The following is a 14,861-nucleotide window of genomic DNA, read 5'->3' as shown; positions in this document are numbered from 1 at the left end:
TTTTTAAAGGCATTCTGATGGATTTTCTGAAGTGACCACTTTGTCTCTTAAATTCTGAGCCTTCACTGGCATCTCCTGTTAGAAGTGAGCTGAAAAGCAGTAGGAGACATTTAATTTTGTGTTAAAATTACTTGCCCCCATTAGTGAAGGAGTCTTGGGCATCCAATGAAGATGTCCTAAAGACAAAGAAAAGTCATGGACACGTCTCCAAGAGGCTCCCCAGAGCCATAACGTGGCTGGGAGTGAAGGCTGAATGTGTGAGTTCCTTCTTCCAGCTTACCTGTTCCCTCACTCAGAACATCTAGGAGGGTAGGGCCCTGCTCCTGCAGGAGTGCAGATGTTGAGAATTACCTGTGCACAGTCATCCACCCCAGATGCTGCTCTATTGCCCAACACTACAGAGCAGACAGACCTGCCTTCAGCAGCCCCAGTGGAAATCATGTTCTAACAAAAAGCTAGAGGCAGCACTGCACCAAGGGACAAGAGGGACTGACAGAGGCAGAGGGCCCTGGCGATGCTCAGGCCAGGTATTCACTCAACCTCTCTGGGCAAAACAGGGTGTAAAACAGCCTTTGGCTTTTCAGGTTCAAAATTCTACTGTCTTCACCATTTCTAGCACTATTATCCCATTCCTAGGAATTTATCATCCTGGGAACTAATTAAGCTTTTGTAGGCTGATCTAGAAGCCGAATCACCATTTAAAACTATGTGGAGGTAGACAAAGATTACAGAGGTAATCAAGCTGGGTCTCTAGAGTAAGCCCTAATCCAAAATGACTGGTGTCCTTCTTTAAAAAAGGGGAAATGTGGACAGAGACAGACATGTACAGACAGAAAATGTGAGGACACAGGGAAAAGGTGGCTATCAGCAAACCAAGGAGCACCCAAGGCTACTGGAAGCGGACAAAGAGGCATGGAACAGATCATCATTCATTTAAATGGTGATTTAAAACCGTTCGTTTTAATGGTGATTTTTACCATTAAAAAGGGCAAAAACCGCAATTACTTTTGCACCAACCCAATAAAACCCTGCCAACACCTTGATTTTGGACTTCTAACCACCAGAACTGTGAGACAATAAATTTATGTTGTTTCAGCCACCAAATTTGTGGTACTTTGTAGTGGCGCTAAAGGAAACTAAAGCACAGATGCTTGCCAAGATGGTGGTTTCTTTTGGTTGGCTTCACATCCATTCGTTTCTATGGTACTACACACTCCAAGTTCCAAACAACTGACTTCCAAACAAACTTATGAAACAACTCACCAATAGGTTAGTCCAGAACTGAGAACTGTCTGCCTTTGTTAAAAAAAAAAAAAAAAAAAAATCAGGCTGGGAACAGTGGCCACACCTGTAGCCCCAATTACTTGGGAAGCTACGGTGGAAGGATGGCTTGAGCCTGGGAGGCAGAGGCTGCAGTGAGCTGAGATGGTGCCACTGCACTTCAACCCAGGAAACAGAGCCAGAACCTGTCTGAAAAGCAAAAAAAAAAATCAGTGCATTGGTCAAAAACAAGTTTTGATAGATTTCAACTTAGCTGTGTAAATAGACTTTCAGTCCACTTCAAGGGCTGGGCAGCTAATGTCCAGAACATACAGGAAAGCCCTGGCTGCCTAGGACAATGAAGATCCTACAAACCTTTTTAATTAAAAGATTAATTCTTAAAAATCAGAAGTAGTTGGTCTAGGACACAGGAGTGATAGACTTGTGACATGTAGCCCAAAGAAAATCATCCCTGGTAGCAGGCAAAATCCAAACCTAAGTCTTTCTGTTTGGAGCCTGCAGACTCTGCCACTGATCCAAGGATTTGCAGGAAAAAAAAAAAAAAAAAAAATCTAAGGGAGAAAGATCCAATTCCGCACTCAGTCTCCAGGGGCTAGCACCAAAAACCATCCTTTGTGATTCCATCTAGAACAATATCTTCTAGTGTTAAGATTACTTCAAAAACAACTCAACAGATAGCCACACCACAGCATTTTCTAAAGGACAGTCCGAGGTCAGACAGTTAAGATCCTAACTCATAGGTTCTAAAGTTACCCTGTACTGAAAAGAAGACTCGCATTCTCCCCCTGCTTTCCCCTGCTGCTTCTATCAGTTTTCTATTAAAAGACTTCTTCTAAAACTGACATGCCATGCTCAAAATGACTATCCAAAGAATCTAAGTATTTCAAAAGCCACACAGAAGCCTGAGCATTTGAATGGGTGAGATGACACAGCAGAGTGCTCCAGCATCAAGACAAACACAGAACTGACAGTGTTCTCTGGAGTCCAGCTCCTCCGCAGGGATTGGGAGGTGAGACAGTACCCTCAACACTTGCTAGGGATACTGACAGAGACATACCAAATAATTGTGAAGGAATTAAAGCAGAACATAAGTAATCCATATTTTCCTATATAAGCATTATCTGAAAGGTAGAATTCATGAGTAAGGGTCCTTGTGAGAATTCCTGTCAAGAATATATATATAGACCTTAATGTTCTCTCCACCAAAAAAAAAAAAAAGGGTAGGGCCAGGCACAGTGGTTCACGCCTGTAATCCCAGCACTTTGGGAGACCAAGGCAGGCAGATCACCTGAGGTCAGGAGCTCGAGAGCAGCCTGGTCAACATGGTGAAACCCCATCTCTACTAAAATACAAAATTAGCCAGGCATGGTGGCACATGCCTGTAATCCCAGCTACTCAGGAGGCTGAGGCATGAGAATCACTTGAACCACGGAGACAGAGGTTGCAGTGAGCTGAGATCGCGCCACTGCACTCCAGCCTGTGTGACGGAGACTCTGTCTCGAAAAAAACAAAAAGGGTAAACATGTGAGGTGATGGATATAATTTGCTTGACTTAATCATTTCATTTCACAATGTATATATATCAGAACATCGTGTTGTATACCATAAATATATACATTTTTGTCAATTATACTTTAATAAAGCTGGGGGGACAGGAAGAATAGGTGCCTATTGACAAATCAGAAAACCACCAATTATCAAGTCTGTCAAAAGAAAAACGTCAATCAACAATTTCTAAAAAACTGTAGAGTGATGAAAACTAAGTTTTAAAGGTTATATTTTATAATAAGAGGCAAACAAAAAAACTGGAGCTAAGAAGGACCTCTTATTTCATCACAGATAAGGATCAGAGGTGCTAATAACTTGCCTAGCAAGAAGCCAAGGCAGGAGTTCAGATTTCCCAATTTCCAGGTCAACACTTTCACTACTGATGAAATTCCTGCAATCCATTTCCACTCACAGCAGCATTACCCTGAGAACTGAGTAAATTATTAAAGTGTTAATAATTACCATTAACACGTTAAAGCCTGCTGTCAATACTTCATCAGAAATCAAAATAATTCCTTTTAACATCAGGCCAAAAATGCCTTAACTGCTACAAGTATGATTTTAATGAATAACCAAGAATTATACTGGCAGAATACAACTCCCCAAAGCCAACAGGAAAATAAGAATTGGTTTACAGGCAAAGTCTTTCATTTGTAGAAACTCACTCATCCCATTAACTGATGTCCTAAAACCCAAGATTATAGCAGCTTTATGTCTTAGCACTAACCTTAACAAAAGTCCTACAGACACTTAATCTAAACCTTTATGCTAAGTGCAGAGGGACCTATCCCCTAAATGGCATCCTCATTTATTTAGCCATTGATCACTGTGTGCCACATCATGCAAGGTTCTGTGCTAGGCTCTGGGATGCAGAGATGACCAAGAGGCTTGATGATCTCCTCAAACCTGCCCTTGTCCCACTATCTCCCTACATTCTTATCCTCACTTGTATGAAGTTGAATGGGTCACTTAGCTATAACATGGTAGTGTAGACCAATTTAATTATCAATTGAATTTCAAAAAGACTTGTGTAAAAACTAAATGAGTAAATTCATATACTCATTTACTATTTAATTTAAATGAGTAAATTCATGTTCAGAACGTTGCTTTGCCACACATTATGTCTCAACTGCAATTTTGTGTAACGTATTGTCACTACACACTATATGCCATGCATCCTCCCTGTTGCAAGATTTGAGTTGATATGACATAGTTTCTACCCAAGGGATTCGCAAACCAGTGGGAGAGATTTACAAAGAGAAATCTATAGAAAATAGGCAATATGAAAAAAGGCTGTGCAAACTTTAAGCACCACAAATATTAACAACATATATACAAAACCTGGCACAATGAAGGAACAAAGATAATGCATCACTACCCTCCAAAAACAGAACTTATTTTGCTAACTTCAGCTTTTAAAGTGAGAAAAGAGAAATCAAGATAACTACTTTGTTAACAGCACAATTTTATACTCACTTTCTACCTTCACATCTTCAATAGTTTTCAAAGATGATTGATGGCCAGAGAGCCTTAAAGCACTACAAGATGTCCGATTATTAAAAAAAAAAAAAAAATAGCTTGTTCAGCACAGAATAAGGCAGGAAAACATACCATGACATTCTAGAAAAGAGGTAAGCAACAAGGTGAGAACAAAAGAACTTTCAAATTAATCCTTTATGAATCATAAAATTCAGTAACCAAAAAAGGCTTTGCCCCAAACATTCCGTTTAACAAGAGGTTTTCTGCAATCTTCTAGCTAAAGCATTTGTTGTGTTCTTTTTAAAGTTCTGACGACAAAGCTAAAGATACAGAAGAAGAAAAAAAGAAGCAAGAATAAGAACAAGGAATGACAGGTAACCTGATACACAGAAACTGGTGATTCAAAAATAACTTTAAAAGAATATAAAACGGTATGATTTTAGCACGTTACAAAATTGTCATTGTTGTTACTCTACTAGCATAACTCTTCCCAACCAGTCTTACCTGATAATTCTAAAACTTGCCCTCAGGCTGCTCACACTTAGGCTAAGCTTTCTCTAGGTAGAAATGTTTTAATGTCAAAAGTGGAAATCTTGAAAACAAAAATGAAATTGAAGTTTCTAAGGAGAAAAATCAAGCGAGTTCAAAGTTGTAATTTCCCTTTAATCCCTTGTCCTCTGAAAAGCGAATCTGCACCGTGGCGAGAACCCACCCACCACCGTGGATTAAAGCTGACCCTCAGAGGTCTTACAGGCTCTTTGGGGACTATCTCACTCCCCAAGCAACAATAACCCAGGGTAGCCATTTAGGGAAACTTGATCAATGACTGTAGAACAAATAACCAAATAATTCCAAGGAAATAAAAAAGTACGTGAATTAAAATTTACCAGTGTAGTATTTTGAACAGTAAAGTACCAAAATGTAAGGCAAAGGGAGTCTTACTTGACAAGTAATTTTCCTCTCATTCGCTCTCCTGCTCAGGCACCCTCAGTTTTCAAGCTCAGGTTGCACAGACTTAGCAGGACGCTTCTACTTACTAGTCTGCTGAGAGCCACGAGGACAGGAAAGTCAACATTTTCTTGGGTTTTCCAGGTATATATTCTACTCATTTAGGATGTCTGAAACCCTTCTCCTGGAGTAAAACCTTTCTGTATTTCTTTCTCTGGGGCTGAGTTTTCCTCTAGAGCAATCCTCCCCTCCTCTTCTTGGCTGCGTCTAATTATCCTCAGAGCCACTCTTAAAATGAAGCCTAGGTGAGGGTTCAGGTTATTTCAATCAAGCCACTCCAGCTAAAAGTATGTGAGTAAAAAGCAAATTTTGTGAGTTTGTCTTGTGTGGGAGCTAGATATACTTACAGGGAACTAATTTATTTCATAAACTAATTTGTGGAATTAGTCATTGAACTTTTATACACAAAACAGATTTCATCACAACTTCATTCCATTTCAATACCACAATGCAATTTTGCTGGCTATGACTGCCCTAAGAAGTAATTTCAAATGTGAGGATTTTGTGAATGTCAGTCTCGGTGACTGTGTACACCGACATAATAGTTTAGCTTCCAATTTTAACCCAATTTCACTGAGTTTCCCTATCACTGATGAGGCCGTGGGGCCCTTCCTGCATTATAGCAGATACATCTATCTCTGTATGAAGAAATGCCTGAAAAGAAAATGTTAAGAAAGAAATCTGAGATTATTTTGTTAGACAAACACAAAAGGCACAAAATCACCAGCCAGAAAGGAACACACCTAACTTCTCAGCTTATTAAAAAAAAAAAAAAAAAAAAGGAGCTAGCTAAGTTCTAAGGAAGAGGCCAAAAGACCAACATCTGATGTGAGTTTAACAGACAGTCATCCACCCACACTAAATTGGGTGCACTTGCGATCTTGCTGACCATTGAAAACACCGCAAAAGCACAAACCAAGAACATTAAAATTAAATATTCATTTTCCACATGATAGCCTAGAAAATTAGTTAAGAAAAGAAGTTCAATTTGTCAGTATTCCATCTTCCCTCCCACCTACCATCATTCCCCCTAGTATCATTACAAAGCATTTGGACTGAAAGGTTCAGTGGAAGTAAGTATCATGATCAAAATTATATCGACTGTGTCTGAGAGGGGAATTGATGGGCTGGCAAGAGTACAGGCCTAGGATACAAATTTATAAGCTGTCTCGCAGACACGTGTCTAGTTATGAATTCAAATCATTAAATAAGCAGTGACCGCTTTTCATTAAGGGAGGCTAGAACAGCCACCAGGAATTTCGCACAAGTTCCATAAACTTAAATGTGACTTCAGAGTATGTGTCTGTACCAAAGACCACAGTCCTGAACCAGCATTTTACATTTAGGGCCTGGCTTTCTCTCCTAACCCTGGAAGCACAGGTGACTTTTATCCAATCCCTCCAAGGAATTCTGAACCAGGTGAGAGGGCGATGAGAGAAGGGTGGAGAAAGGGAGAAACACAAATGCACAGAAGCTATTGGTGAAACCGACTTCCGCTTGATTTTGTATTTTGGTATGCTTTAACCTAAAATAACATCACCAAATAAGAAGCTAGACAAAATACTGGACACATGAAAGAGAACAAGATCCTTTGAACGAAATGATTCAAAGTTGTGTAAATGTCAGCCTGAACAAGTGCACAGAGCAGAACACCAGTTGTCTGGAAGAGAAGTGAACTGCAATCACTGCACCAGCTTGAGTTATATCAAAAGGGCTACTAGGTTATTTGCATTTTGTCTTAAAAACCAAAATGTTTATACTGTTCAAAGGGGACAAAACAGAATTTGTGTTGGGTAATCTGCATAGAGGAGTCCTTGCATTTTTGAAAGTTCTATTGCATTCCTAACAAATTTCCCTTCTGAGAAGTTGGGATGGCTGCACACCATCTGCCTTGCCCCATCTTTCACACTTATATGAACCAAGGTTGACTTCCAGACAATCCCCGATTTCCTTCCTACTCCTTTCTCATCCCCCAAATCATTATTCTAGGAAGCTGACATGAAGTACATGGTCATGTCACCAGCCCCAGCACATGGTTGACACACTGCCTTCTGACTAAATCTCTGGGTGCAGCTAGTAATTTACATGTTCATAAAGTCTTGCAGAATATTATTTAATAACTGATCACTAAGAACAGGTTCCATGAGCAAAAGAGAAACGGTGTCTTAATAGAAGGGTTAATGAATCATATACCATAAAGCTTTGCTGTTAGTACCTCATAAGGAATGCTCTGCCCATGAAATTAAAAGGGATAACTGTTACATATCTACCTACTCATGAATGAAAGAGCCTGTCAGGACTACCAACAAAATATGCTAGAAGCATAATCCATCAGGGAAGGGACTTGTAGGTTTACTGCTTATTATGTACCTGCCTATGGTGCTGATGGTACCAATACTCTGCATAAATCAGGTTTTCCACACTCAGTAATAGTAGCAGATACCATTATGGAGTGCTTACTATGCACCAGGCATCATGCTGGATACTCACATAAAACATCTCATTAATCCTCATAATGACCCTCAGGAATAAAAACTACATGCCCATTTTACAGATGAGGAAACAGCCTCAGCAATAAGAACCTAGCCAAAGTCATCCAACTTCTAAGTGGCTGAACCAGGATCAAAAGTCTGTGCCCTCAGTCACTACAGACCCTGACCTCAGAGCAGGGAAACACTGGCTGCTAGCTCTAAAGGGATGAAAGAAAACAACACAAGCCCTTTCTGGCAACACTATAGAATGTAAGAACATAATCAGAAAACACACAGGGTGGTTTTCATCTAAAACATACAATCATCTCTTCTAAGATGCACACCCCTTGTCCCTCACTCAGCCTTCTCTAAGGCCAAGCCACCACGTCATGGACCCTTCTCACTGTGGGCCACATCCTATGAGGATGGATTCTTTTTCCAGTTTATCATCTTTATGCCCCACTTCCATGCCCTTCCTTATAGAGCCAAACTAGAAAAAAAAAAATCCACCTGGATTCCTGCACTGTATCCACTAGGTCTGAGTGGATAGCCTTTGTCACAGGCTCTAAAACACTGTCAAAATGTAAGTATTTGACATTCCCTGGAGTACCTCAGACCAGAGGTGGAAAGCGTAAAAGCCTTCGTTCTTTGGTAGTGACCCTTTCCTCTTTAGGAAAGTCCAAGAAAGACTCTGGTAATGCGTGTTAGTACACAAACCCCACACTTCCTGTCAACAGAGAGGTACAACCTCAGACCTCCTCCCCTCATGCTCACCCCAGGCAAATCTGTCCCTGAAGTTTACTCTGGAAATGAGCATTTGCAAGGCCCTCTCCTCACTCTCCCATCATGGCAATAAAGTTTTTCCTTCAACACTAGAGTTACAATGGCATGGCAGTGAAAAGTAACATTAATATTAACACTAAGATGTTCTCTTCAACAGATCAAAAGTATTTCATATGTATGTATTTTCATATTGTATTTCATACGTATTTTATATGTATTCATATGTATGTATTTCATAGGTATATGTATACACTTGGAGTACCTAAGCTACTAGGGATGACCCCATCTCACCCCTACACAATTTACTAAAGGGACATCTTCTCAGGTTATCAATTCCAACTCTGGAACAATTAGGCTATACCAACAGTTACCAGCAGGTGGGCTTCATACTTCCTGACCCTCCCAAAATATAAATCTGATCATGTCACTTCCTTGCTTCAAATCCTTCAGTGGTTCCCACTGCCTTTAGAATAAAGTCCAGACAGCTCTGTATGACCCAGCTGCTGCTTCTCTATCAAATGTCATGAGATGTCATGCTCTTCTCTCCTCCACACCTAACAACTCAGAATCCTCTCAGAGCTATGGACCCATGCTCTCTCCCGCTTCAGGGCCTCCTGCCACCTGGATCACACCTATCCCTTCCCTTGCCCTCCCCCACCTAACTCCTGCTCATCCTGGGGGTCTCAGCTCACAGATCACTTCCTCAGTGACTCAGTCCTGAACACCAGACTCAGTGAGTTACAAGTGCGGCCACATGCTACCTCACAGCCTGTTCCCTATTTGCCACTTTTTGAAGCCAATTAATTCATAGTCATGTATTTAGTGACTATCGCCCTTACTAGAGTTGAAGCTTCCTGGGGTCAAAACCATCTCTGTGCCCAGGACAATGTCTCAGAGCCAGACTCAATACATTTTGGTTGACTGATTTTCTGATCCTGTGGCTCTTACTGAATTTGGTAGAGTCCAAAATAGACTAAATAATAAATATGCCAAGATTTATGCACTACTTCTCTTTTAGAATTATGTAGCTTCTGTGATTAATAAAATATAAATTCAATGAAAAGCTTTGCTGAATTCCTGCTTGCTTTTTGCTATTTAATGTCTTAACCAACAAACACCAGAAACTCATCTACTGCATTAGTACCACATGGGAAACCCCCCACCCCATACACACATTCAAAATATTAAAAGCAGTCCTCGTGCTCATATACCACTTAATAGAACAATTTAAAGTCATCCTATCACTGTAAGCCTATGTTAATAAGAGAAACCGTTTCCCAACTTATACCAACAAAATAAGTCCCTTAGTGTAGCAGAGTATAAATAGGTTGTCTCTTGCTGACTTATAAATCCTTTTAATTACTAAGCCCTTTTCTGCCATTCTAAGGATCCCTGCACGTTTCAAGTTCTAATAAACACAGTGAAAAGGAGAGTCAGTAACAGTTAACATACAAGTCTCTTCAAAAGCATTCTGAGTGGAACTTCAGTGATTTGACTTTGTTCAAAATTTACCTGGAAAAACCATTCGTTTCTCACTGTGATCTACAAGGTTTCTCTCGATAAGAGATCTAGAGGTTTGTATATCATAATTCACAACAGACAAAATAAATGAATACACATACACACCCTTCAATCAAATGTGCAACTATTTTCATAGATGCCATTTTTTCTCATTCATTCGACAAATATTTACTGAGCCCCTACTAATATATTAACCGTACCATGCTAGGCATGCAAAGACAAAATTTCTGCCCTTGGCCAGTTTGTGGAGACAGTTACCAAACAGCACCCAAGTACTTTCTTAAAGTCATCACAGGGTGTTTCAGGAAAGGACAAGGCAGAATGCCTACAGGCAAATCTCAGAGATGTCAGGGGAACAGTCCTTCAATCTAGACAGTGTTAACTCTCAGAAATGAGTGTGCTACCTACTCAACACACACGGACCCCAAATTCAAAGGCTTGGGGAAAGAGAAGAAGTCAGATACAGTTTTCTTAAAGAAAAGTCATGCTGTATGTCTAGCTGTCATGTGTTTGACATAAAAGCTATCATTACTGTCACATTAAACTACTGTTTTTAAGACACCAAAAGCTTAAAGGGCAGACTTAAGTTTATACAATTGTTGACAGTAAGATAAAGTAAAAAATAGGTCAAACTCTGTTGACATTACTAAATACATTCAAAACAGTTTTAACAAGTTTGCCAAAGAAATTAGCACTGCCATAATATACTAGAAACTTGAATTTTGCTGCTCTTCAAAATGTGATACAATAAGTTACGGTTAGAAAAAAAAAAAAAAAAAAAAAAACCTTTGGAAATAATCAATTCCCCAAGCTAGATATAACAATTTTAAATGAACCTCATTCCATTTTTTGAGTTGCGCACAAACCTTTTAATGCTTTATACTCAGAGCCTTTCTGCAGTATAACATCACACTCACATTGCCTTGTCACAAAACAACTGGAGACAAATAAAAACTGTTTCCCGGTTTATTCCCATTTTATGAGTATAAGCTAAGTAGACATAGCCTCCGATTCTCTGAAAGTAGGTAGCACATAAGTTATGCATCAGTAAAATAACAGGATAACCCAACTTTTTATTTCTATTTTGCAAAATGTCATCAAAAGTGAACTTAAAAAATACTAACACTTACTTGGCATTTGATGCTATATGTCAGTTACTGTGCTAGGATTAAATTAGATAGCATGTGTAAAATGCCTAACTCTATTGCTATTATTCCCATTGAAGGTAGGAAAGCTGAGATTTGCAAAAGCTGAATGTTCCACAATCCCACAACTGGTCAAGGTGGCAGAGCTAGAAATCAAACCCACGTCTTTCCACTAAACTGAGTGCTTATCACCTGGCATTCCCGAATCCTCTGGTGTGCTTTTTGAGGAGAGGGGCAAAAGAGTTTTCATTTGCTCCTTAAAGAGACCCATAAGCCCACAAACAGTGAAGACCCCTCCCCATACCATTGCCAGTGTAAGAACCAGAAAATGCACACTGGACCTCAACCCCTTTCGCTAAGACTCTCACTCCTCTACTCCACAAGAGGGGAAAAAACTACATGGTTTGGTTTTCATTGCACTTTAAAATTATCAGAGCAAGTCAAGATTTTGCTCCTAGGCAATTTCCAGCATCCCATGCCACAGGTTAAGTTACATAATAAATTGCAATACTGTATCAGTTTACATGTAATTCTGAGATTTCACAAATAGTGACCCACGTTATTTAATCATTCCACTTTCCAAAATGTGTTTCAATCAACCAATTCTCACTGCACTGCCTGTGAAATAAGTTATCAAATCCACTTCCAACAAAGCAAAGCACTGTCACCCTGAGGCCAGGCAATAAATTCAGCGACAGAATGGGGATCAGAAGTTCCCCAACATCCCTCCCCTCCACCTGCAAGACCATGTCATTTACCATGGAGCACCCTCCTAGCCAAATAGAAAACATAAAGCAACTAACTACTCTCTTCTCTACCAGCAGCAATACTGAATCCGGATCTACTGGTGAATCATTAAGTTAGGGTACACCCCCAGCTTCCCAGTGCCAGTGTGCTCATCTCTAGAAGTGGAGGCAGAAATTAAGGGGCAAACACGTGGCACATGCCTCGCATCTTGAAAGGGAGATGTAATCAGGGAGGAACGCTGGGACAGTACAGAGTTTGATCATCTCTGCTAGGATGTAGCTCTGTGGTGGGTGAGGCATGCAGCAAACTCCTGACATCCCGCCGCTAGGATCGATTTGGAACCATCGATTCATCTGAAATTCCTGATTCGAAACAGGAGTATAAGTGTAAAAATGAACTTTACCTTGAAGTTCCTCCTTTTACAGATTATAGAACTGAACCTCAGAGGAGTGAAACAATATACCCAAGGTCTCACAGTTCAGTAGCAGAGACAGTTCTAGAGAGCAGGCCTGCAGACACTTATCCAAGATCCCTGCAATGGGGACTTAGAGGAATGAGGGAATGGGTCATGGTTACTGCAAGTGGCTTGGCCAAGAACTAGCTAAGCAGCCAAGGTTTGTTCCATCTCTGCCAGGCTAGGACTCGTCTCCTCTCAACCTTGTGCCAGATCCAGTTTTTGCTTCCAGACTGGGGGCCCTGGGGACTACTGCCAGGGCATTGGTCTCTGATTGCTTACTCTAAGGGACAAAGGCAAATATTTACTAAAGCTAACCCCATCCAAGATGAGGAAAATACTACACTGGCACTCAAGAAATAATTTCACAATAAGTCTATGTTAGGGTGATGTTTTATTTGTGGCCCTGCTTGATCAAGATGACTTCCCCACAAGAAACGTCCAAAGCAAACTTTTTTTTTTTTTTTTTTTTTTTTTTTTTTGAGACTGAGTCTGGCTCTGAGACATGAAGAATTATACGCTTCTTTAACTGTCCTCCAAAAGCAGAAAATAAGCTGGAGAGAGCAGCGAGGAGGACACCAGAGTCCTATGCTCAGTGTGTCAGGAAGCGACCCACAAGTTCTGGAGGAACATCCTTCCAGGAAACTGGGCAGATACAGATCCCCCACCCCGCTCCGCCCCGCAAAAGGTAAGACGATCCGTACTCGGTTTGGTGACAAGCGTTCATCTGCACACGCTGGAAACAAGTCTGAACGGGAGCTGCAGGCGCGCACGCCCGCGCCGCAGAGGGAGCGCGGGTAGTCCTCTTCTCCCAGAGGACCGACGCTGCGGGGACGCGCCAAAATCACCCGCGGGCGATCCCAGGGGGCTGGCGCCACTGAAACCCCCGCGTACAACTCCGCAGCTACCGCTGCCCCCCACCCCCACCACCTCCTGTCCCCAAGGCACCATTTCTCCCCCTCAACTCCCTGCCCCTTGGCCCAAGTGCTTTGGTGGAAAACAACGCCCACTTTGGAGAATCGGAGCTGAGTTGTGGGGACACGCCAGGTGTCCAGATCGCATCCACTCACAGATCGACCAAGGCAGATACAGACACGAAGGAGTTTGCTTCCCTGACATTTTAAAAACACACCATCGGAAGCACAGGGAGACACACACACGGGGGTAACAACCACAGGGAAGTCAATAACCCACGGCGGGGCTCCTTAACTGTCGTTGCCCCGGACTCGGGGCAGAGCGCTTGGGGTCCCTCCCTATCTTCCGGCCACAGCGCTCTCCCGACCACCGCCTGCGCGCGGGATGGGAAGCTGGGGTTGCCCGGCTGCCGGGACCCAGAGTCGCGAGCTTGGGAAAGGCGGGGCCCACCTCCTCGTCCTGCTCCTCCTGGGACGCGCTGCTGCCCCGGGGCGCGGGCGGCACAGCTCCTCCGGGGGGCGGCGGCGGCAGCGCAGGGACTCCGCGCTCGAGCAGCACGCGTGCCGGAGCCCACGCGGCTGGCGGCCGGGCGCCCAGGGCGCCTCCCGACGGCGGCGGCGGCGGCGGCTGCTGCTTTCTGGAGAAGCAGCCGGGCTCCCCTTCCTCCGACAGAGTTTCTGAGCCCGAGGAGGACTCGGCCGAGGAAGCACCCGGAGAAGACGCGGCGCCCAGCGCAGAGGCTGGAGTCCGGCTGCCGTGGCCACTGCAGCCGCGGGGCACCGGCTCCGGCGCCTCCGAAACTTTCTCCCCCATTTCCCTGTCTGGCCCAAAGTGCCTCCCGAGCGGCGGGGGCGCGGCGCGCACTCAGCGCCTCCCGGGGAAGACGCGGGTTCCTGGGCTCAGGCTCACTGGCACTGCCGCTCCCGGACTTCAGGGAGCCCTGCCGGCGACTACATGGCAGCGACGGGGCCGCAGGAGCCCGCTGCTAAGTTCACAGCCGCCCAGGCCCGGCGGCAAACGGGTGCTCCCACGCAGGGGGACATGCCCGCTCGGGTCCGTGATCTGCGCTCCACTGTACTCCAGCGCTGCGCCCGAGCCGCCGGGACTGCGGCTTCTGCAAAACCTGCCTCCGGGACGGAGCGAGGAGACTGGCAGCACGCGGAGCCAATGGAAGGGCAGGCGCGCCGATGGGCGGAGGCTGCGACGCCCCCGGCCATGCGGGCCTCAGGTAGGGCAGTCGGGACCCGGGAGCGGGCCGTGGTCCCGCTGGAGCGCCTGGGCGCGGGGGCAGGGACCAGGCGGGGGTACCCGGAGGGTGGGGGCGGAGCCCAGAATCGGAGCCAAGGAGACTCCGAACTTAGCGGAGGAGTGACTGACTGTCCTTGGGACGTCAGAGAGAGACGGCGAGCGGATGGTGAGACCTTGGAGAAGAACTGGACTTTGTCTCCAAAAAGCGGAATCAAGAAAACGGACCAGAAGAAGGGGGGCTGTATAGGGAATAAAGGAACC

General features: G+C 43.6%; 1 protein-coding gene across 6 annotated transcripts in view; it reads right to left on the bottom strand.

Moving 5' to 3' along the window:
* The window catches only part of MAST4 (microtubule associated serine/threonine kinase family member 4), a 589,801-nt gene extending 575,333 nt beyond the window's left edge, over positions 1–14,468 (bottom strand). For 3 of the 6 annotated variants that reach the window (XM_017852851.1, XM_017852852.1, XM_017852857.1), the window contains exon 1: positions 13,803–14,468. In XM_017852851.1, the coding sequence (XP_017708340.1) occupies positions 13,803–14,165 (363 nt within the window). In that variant the 5' untranslated portion in view covers positions 14,166–14,468. The remainder of the gene's footprint in view (positions 1–13,802) is intronic. The other 3 variants (XM_017852848.1, XM_017852850.1, XM_017852849.1) reach the window with 1 other exon arrangement.
* Between the last annotated feature and the right edge of the window lie 393 nt (positions 14,469–14,861).

Source organism: Rhinopithecus bieti, unplaced genomic scaffold (genome assembly GCF_001698545.2).
Source record: "Rhinopithecus bieti isolate Rb0 unplaced genomic scaffold, ASM169854v2 scaffold_34958, whole genome shotgun sequence".
NCBI lineage: Eukaryota > Metazoa > Chordata > Mammalia > Primates > Cercopithecidae > Rhinopithecus > Rhinopithecus bieti.
Note: the sequence above shows the minus strand (reverse complement) of the source record. Positions and strands in the feature narration are given on the sequence as shown.